The sequence below is a fragment of the Phaethon lepturus genome, unplaced genomic scaffold (genome assembly GCF_000687285.1).
Source record: "Phaethon lepturus isolate BGI_N335 unplaced genomic scaffold, ASM68728v1 scaffold8455, whole genome shotgun sequence".
Lineage (NCBI taxonomy): Eukaryota > Metazoa > Chordata > Aves > Phaethontiformes > Phaethontidae > Phaethon > Phaethon lepturus.
The window spans coordinates 5,053-12,860 of NW_010539808.1; the positions used below are offsets into that span (position 1 = coordinate 5,053).

Here is a 7,808-nt window from a genome sequence, read left to right on the forward strand (position 1 = left end):
AGCACCCAGTCTGCCCGAGGCAGGAGAGCACAGTGGCTATGTATGCATGATGAAAACATGATGAAATCTGTTTTCGCTGCACGCTGCGACCCCTCGGGCTGCTTGCCGAGCAGCATGAAAGCAGCCTCAGAGCAGCCCTCCGCGGATGGGCGTCTCTCCGCAGGCCTGGCCGGGGAAAGCCGGAACGTCGCTCTTTTGGCACTAGCCCAGGCTGCGGCCCTCACATTTCTTAAGGGAGTCAGAGGTTCAGGGAATGTGGGCCGCCTGATGCAGGCACGGGGAACTGTGCTATCCGTAGACAAATGTGAAAATAGCCAAGGTTTCCCTAGATCACCTGATTCAGACCAGGAGCCCCACGGTCAGTGGAAGAATATGCAGCGGCTGATGACTTCAGGACTTTCTTTCTTCTGAGCTACTCATAGTCATCTATCTGGTTTCGTGTTTAGACAGCTTTGTGTGCAAAGTAAGACACATAATGGGTTGCATGACGAGAGTAATCCAATACGCTTTAACCGTTTTGGTTTCCCTCCAGCCGTGGCCCTTATGGTCGGAATAATGGATCCTTACCCTGCAAGTCCGGAGCCAGCCCACCTGCTTCCCGTGAAAAGGACCCTTTGTCAGCACTGGTCAAAAACCAGCTGAGTCCTGCTAACATCCATCAGAGTTACAGAGCTTCTTCAGCCAGCAGCAGCAACTCAGGCTCATACAAAGGAAGCGACAGCAGCCCGGTGATGAGGCAAGTCTTTATTTCAGCATCTCGGTGCTCAGCGCACTGACCTGCCTTCTCTGCACTTTAACGTGGCATCAGCTGTCTGGGCCGCCGAGCAGGTCATCTTGCTCCTCAGCATAGGTGTGACGACTCATATTGGTGGCTCAACAGTCACCAGGGTGCTCCATCCCTTGTAAAAGCTTTATTGTTTCAGCACTGTAAAATTCAAGGTTACTTTTAGTCAAAGCCCTTTGTAGCTGGTTTTCACTCCAAGGCAGGCTCCTTCATGTGGCTTGGTGCCATCAGTTCTCATGGGGATTTACGTGTTCTCTCATCTAAGGGTCTTTTGCTTTGGAGAGAGTTGGGTGGGGTAGTATAGAAAACGTTATACACTTGAAAATTCACCCTGCCCAGCCTTAGGCACCTCCCTAAGGAGTGCAGTTTCCTGTCCAGGGAAAAAAGCAGATCCCCGCCAGAGCTCGCGGCACATTGCGGAGAAGAAATTGCCACCACACTGCTGCTGCTTCCCTCGCTCGCCCTCAGTCAACTCAACAGCCAGGCATGCCAGATACACACCTAAAGCTAGATAGGACGAATCGAGGTTTCGGCGTGCTCAGCTTCATAACTCATGTGTGGAGCTGAACTCGGCCCTTGCGCTACCTCGCCTGGCCGTGTCTGCAGCCGGCTGCCCTTGCCACTGGCCCGGCTGCCTGCTTTTGGGCACACCACCCTTTTCGGGTGAGGGGGTCTCATTTGATATAATGGCACTGAAGCCGAGTGCAATAAACAGTTAATTTTGCACTATAACCGCAAATCAGCCTTTTCCTCAAGTACTTTGGGTTTGCCAGAGGGAGTCACTTGTGCGGACACCGAGGATCCCCAAATGAGTCAAGCTTTGTATCTGTCAATGGGATGTTTTTCTTTTTGCCAGGACTGTAGAACTGTAGGAGTGATGTTACATGATGGTTTGTTTTTTTTTTTTTTCTTTTCAGGCGCTCGGGGAGACACAATTCCTGTGGTGACAATCATGGCATTAAGCCACAAAATCCAGAGCAGTATTTGACTCCTCTGCAGCAGAAGGAAGTGACAGTACGGCATTTGAAAACAAAGCTGAAGGAATCTGAGAGCAAACTTAAAGAAAGGTAAATTTCACTTCAGAAATCAGAGTTAGAAAGATCTATTCCGGAGCATTTAGGGGTAGGAATCCTGAACGTTTTTACCTATTTCTTGACCACATAAAGTTTTCATTAAGAAAGTTGAACAGTCTAATTAGGTTGTTTTCAGGTATTTCAGGTTTCATTGCATTCTCAGGCAATGCATACCATACATCTCAGTTATGAATATAGCTGTCTCTTTTCCCTTTTTTGAACTTTCACGATAGAACATCTGAAATGTCTGATTTAGCATTGAGACCTTTCATACATAAAACAGTTTCCACCTGCCAGCACGCATTACCTTAGTCTCCTGTTCTACCTCACTTGGTGAAATATGACTACAAATGTCCCCCGTCTCCCCTCTTACACAAACCAGTGTGCCCACTTGTGTTTTTGTCGCTTAGATACTGAATTTTTCACAATAGCCCTTTTTATGGACGCTGAGCAACGAGGTGACAGTGTGCCTTACACAGCAACAGAATATCGTCTCTTTTACTAAAACCTCACGCGGAGAGCTGGCTTCCTGGCCACACACCCCAAGCGGGGACAAAGGGGTGTTTGGATGGAGCCCCAAGGCAGAGTCCCAGCAACCCTTTGGTCCAGCCCGGGGTTGTCCAAGGGGGTTGGACCTCTTGCATCTGCAAGGGCTGGATCCCATGTAGGGGCCTCCTCTCCCCACTTGCTTGGAGGTGAAGGCAGCAGCCTCTGGCTCCAGGTGCCCGCAGCCCTGAGCCGTCCTGCTGCCCGCGGCCAGCGTCGGCTCTGGCTGTACATGACGAGCTGCTGGCGGGCATGGGGGACGCATCCAGGCAGCTGTTTCGCATTTCCTCCAGGGCGAGGCAGTAGGTGAGGTGTTAAGCGCTGTACCGCTTGGACCTAACCTAGAGGTCACCACTTGCACCTCAAAACGTCCAGGACCGTGGCGTAGCCCACAAGGCGGCTGGCTGTGTGGCGAGATCGGTGACTCAAGTTAGCCGTCAGCTGGCGTGTCCTGGCAGCCGGCTTACATCTCTACCAGCTCTCTCAGAGGGGGCAGCAAATGGTGCATGGAGGAATTTGCTTCCTTCTTGGAGCATCTCTGGAGCATGGCCATCCCAGTGCGGTGGAGCCTCACGTTGACTCGTTAACTGACCAGCAGAAGTGTTACAACATTTTTATTTTACTACAGGGAAACAGAAATAGAAGAGCTCAAAGCTCAGCTGGGACGGATGAGAGAAGACTGGATTGAAGAAGAGTGTAATCGTGTGGAGGCAGAGCTGGCCTTAAAGGAAGCAAGAAGTGAAATTAAACAACTCAAGCAGGTTATTGAAACCATGAAAAATAGCTTGGCTGAGAAAGACAAAAAAATTCAGAAATACTTCATAGACATAAACATTCAAAACAAGAAACTGGAAACTTTGCTGCAGAACATGGAGATGGCTCAGAACAGCTCCGTGAGGGATGAGCAATGCCTGGAGTACACGTGTGACTCAGAGGAGAAGCCATTAGGATCGTGTGCCACGGTGCCAGACAGCCTCATCGCAGAGGACCAAGCTCTGGAGGAGATGGCAGATAGTGGGCTGCTTCTTAATGAGGACACAGCTAAGGGGACTGATTCATCTGAAGAGAGTTTGACCACAACAACCTCTCAGTTGAATGATCCAGCTCCCTCCAGTTCTGTTGTGAATAAAGAGATGCTTGAAAATGTTCTGGAAGAAAAGCTAACTTCTTCCCAGGAGGAGAAAAGAAGCAACATGATGGTGGAACAGGCCATCCAGACTGATGTGGTGCTATATACCCTAAATGTGGAGCAGCTCATTCAAAACATCTTCAGAGCTCAAGATGCCTGTCATCTAAGCCCACCCTCTTCACTGAAGGAATTGGGTGAATTTTCTCTTGGAAGCTTCAGTGATTCCGGGATCATAGTGGATTTAACTCCAAGTGATCCAAATTCCGCTATCCTTTTGTCTCCTATGGAGTCTCCATGCAGGGAGGTGGAGCATAGAGTTAATGAAAACCGCTTCATGAAAGAACTTGATTTTACAGAACCTCAGGATGACGAAGCCTTAGAGTATGCCAATACTTTCTCTCAGGCAGGAATAAAGAGGAGATACTGGAGCAGCAGCCTCTTCAGAGATGTTCTGAGTGTAGCAGCCCCTGTCATACCAACTGTCATATGGGCTTTCAGTACTCGGAGAGGAGGAACAGATCCCATTTACAATATCGGAGCATTGCTTCGTGGTTGCTGCCTGGTGGCCCTGCACTCTTTACGCCATACACCCTTCAACATCGAAACCTAAGTCCACTCTGTCCCTGCGCACCAACTGGCTGAGGCAGAGAGAGAGATGAGATAGATGGTAAAAACTTATTGTATATTCTGGCAGAGTCCATAGTTTTGCTTTTGACTATTTGATTTGCACTATAAATAGGTTTAAAAACGTGTTCCTTGTTTCAAAACAAAAAAGCCGAACCCTGTAGTTCCACAAGATGTTTTTATCTGGTGTTTTTAACAGTACTGCTGCCTACAGAAATAATCCTCCTGCTCCCAGGCGTTGTGTCCCTCCCCTGTGCTGCTGTTCTTCTGGTGCCAGCACATCTGCAGAGTGAACATGACCAGGGAAATCAAGAAAAACTACAGCCAGCACCCCTTTGTGTTTGCTGAGTTGGCACTAAGCTCGGTTTCCCTGGCTGGTTCACTGAGCAAACGTACAAGCGCTTCGCACTGCCTCGAGGGGAGCGCGAGGTGCGCACGGGAGCAAACGGCCAGAGGAAGGTGGGGTCTTTCTTTAGGCAGCACCGACCCAGACAACTCGTGAAACTACAGCGTTAAGCAAGTGACATGGAGACTTGTTGCCACGTGCACCCCAGAAAGCATGCTCGCGCTTCCCAGCTGTTATCCGAAGTGTCAATTCAATTTAGAGGTAAAGTCCGTGTTCCCCAGGCAGCTTCCAGCACCTTGCTCGTGCCCGTCTCGTGTAGTGCTCTTCTCGGTCGTACAATTGCTCGAGCATTTCACTGGTCCTGTGCATATACGGGGACTGCAACCAAAACTGTACCTTGTTGGGAGTCTTGAAACATGTTACAATGATAAGTAGAGGCGTGGATACACTTTGATTATTAATGTTGTTTTAAAATCTTAATGTATTGGAACCAGATAGTCATTTGAGCCCTTGATACTATGTGTAAGTGCGTTTGTGTTTTAACTTATTGTTTATTTAATTGTTTTATTGTAAATTACCTTTATAATCACAAGTTCAGTAAAGCATGTTAGAAATGTTAAACATGTGCAAGTGTTTTATTAAAACACCCCATCTCAGCTGAGCTGCCAGGCACAGGCAGGACTGGAGGAGGCACTGTCTCAGGGCATAAGGAACCATCAGGACCTGGAGAACAGAGTTAGACTGAGAAAACCCAAGCACAGCGTAAGCACTCAGCCACAGAAAAAGGCTCCAGTGGGTCTGCAGACACGCACGCCACCCGCTCTGCTGCATCCACGCTGCACTGAGATGGAAGTGACCTGATCCTTAACCCAATGCAATCTCCTAGAAGCTTGTAACATCTCATTTCTGCGCTGCCAGGAGAGCATTAGTCTTCCTAGCGTTTAACAGAAGTCCAGAAGGCCTTGTTTAACTCAGCCGGGAGTCATGCAGTCCTGGTGTGCACACTGAGATGCCACTGTGACCATCAAACCACTAACTGTCCACATCTGAAACTTGAGATCTGTGCATAGATCAGAGGAGGGCAACCCTACCCAACAGAAGACAGTGGGGTTTGTCTGGCTCTACCCAACCTGGCCATTTAAACCTCACTCGCCTCCTGTTTTCCCCTCCAGCAAGCAAGTGCAGTATTTCCCTGAGAAGAACGGAAGAGGTCTAGGTAAGCCAGACAATGCCATGCATTGCTCTGCAGCTTTTGGCAAGAAGGGAGTTATTAGTAAGACACAAGGGAGGAGGAGTAATTGGCCGGCTTGCAGGGAGCGTTTGCAACACTCCAGAGTGATACACACCAATGCTTACAGAGGTGGCTCAGGAGACTTTTCACATCCCTGGGATGCCCAGGTTCCAAATTACTTGTGTTTGCCACAAAGATTCAGGAGGGTTCATTAAGGGTTATATTAAGGAAGAGAAATCTAACAGACAACTTGATATAACATAGGCTCCAAGAGTTCACAAAGATGGCCACAAGAGCATCTTGCTCTCTCTGCCATTAACTACTTCTTCCATGCTCTCCTGCCTTCCTGGGCTTCTGCAGGCCATCTGGCTTGCTTTATGACACTACTGCAGTACATATTGCCCAAAGGTCACTTTCAAAAGCTTTTTCTTTTAATTACACAGACACAAAGGACGAAATCGTTTGGGAGTGTGCTAATCTAAATTTTACACAACTATGGAATTTCATCATTCCTAGATTATCTCCTCTTGAGACTGGAACACATTACAGAAAGTGCCTTATTCCTACTTCAAACTATGTCTGTTCAAGGCCAAGAGAGGACTATTTTATACCTGATGTTAACAACTTTATTACAATTTTGGGTTCCTCTTTTCTACCCACTATTGTTTAAGTGATCTTCACTTTGAGTGGTGGTGAAATGGAACATATTTTAGAGTAAAAAGTGATCTTCAGTTCTAGGAGAGGCATTCACCTGTGCCTACATGGGTTTCTTTTGCAGCAAGCAGACAACAAGGCAGCACAAACATACACTTACATGTAAAATTTCAATAGGCTGAATTCATTTCAAACCGTGTTTTGGGCAGGCTCCATTTAGCAGCAGTGCTTTTAAATGTTTAAGCATTTAAAGACATAAGACTATTTAAGACATAAGGTGCTAACACCAGAATAACATTGAAGTTCCTTCCTGCCCTTAGAAACCTCTCTGTCTGCTCAGCTCTCATAAGGCATTTAACTATGCTCAGTGAGAGGTGACCGAGTTCCCATCCTATGCCCAATAAAAGTCCTTGCTCTGATCTCCAACCAAAATTCAGCTCGCTTCCAAGCCTCCCCCTTTCCTCCTCCATACTGCAAGGATGTAGACAGCTCAAGGTGTCCTTTCTAAGAAGAGGCCTGAAGTGCCACGATAAATGCTCCAGTCCCAGACTTTGGGGGACTGGCCTTTGTTCCCCAGTCCACAGAGGATACGCTGGCTGTTGCTGCAAACATACCATCTTCATTTTTTTCCCCTCTAGTATTGAGCTTGTCTTAGTCATGTCTCACCCAGATCCTGCTGGTGCTGTACGGAGCAGCTAGGGCAGAACCATCAGCCTTCAAACAGTTCAATAAAAAACTCCTATCCCTTTTTTTTTTCCTCATGAGTTCAAAAAAACGTTCATACCCACAGCCATACTGCACTGGAAAGTCCTGTCTCAAAGTGCACAGGTGGGGAGGACATGCAGCTCACAAGCTATGGGCAAAAGAGCTGATGTCTGCTTGAATTTAGGCTTACAGGACAGCATAGGAGCCAAGTCAGCTCCTTCCCAGGCTGAAGCAATGCCTGTTGATAATCCTCTAAGCATTTTTCTTTCTAACCCAGGAACAAAAAAGCCCTTAACATTCAGCTTAGAGGTACCCAGCATGCCCCTAAGGTGCTGAAAACGTTGAGGCACAGGCACTGCCCACCTCCCCATCAGAGATTCATCTGCACCCTTACGTATGTCCACCCTCTCACAAGGCTGTTATTAACTTCTGATTACTTACTCATTTCTCCTTCCTTTCCCCCAAATCAACTACTTCTCCTAAATCCCAACCTCTAGAAACATATTAAAATGAAAGCACAATTTTATATATGTGCTACATGAGAAAAACAAATTAACATTTTGCTCCAAAATCTTTCAGACAAATGAACACAGGACCTTGTGAACACGAACAACTACAGCAGTCAAGGAAAGGATGATTTTTCAGTCCTGGCAGGTCACTCCTCCACAATCAAGAATAACGGTGAAAGCAATCACTAGCTTTCAGTAAAATAATTA

General features: G+C 47.3%; 1 protein-coding gene across 1 annotated transcript in view; it reads left to right on the top strand.

Annotated features, from left to right (window-relative positions):
• SYBU (syntabulin (syntaxin-interacting)) overlaps window positions 1-4,306 on the top strand; it is a 7,776-nt gene extending 3,470 nt beyond the window's left edge. The window contains exons 3-5 of the mRNA XM_010287223.1: window positions 533-736; window positions 1,702-1,851; window positions 3,032-4,306. Of these exons, the coding sequence (XP_010285525.1) occupies window positions 533-736; window positions 1,702-1,851; window positions 3,032-4,142 (1,465 nt within the window). The 3' untranslated portion in view covers window positions 4,143-4,306. The remainder of the gene's footprint in view (window positions 1-532; window positions 737-1,701; window positions 1,852-3,031) is intronic.
• The last annotated feature ends 3,502 nt before the right edge of the window (window positions 4,307-7,808 follow it).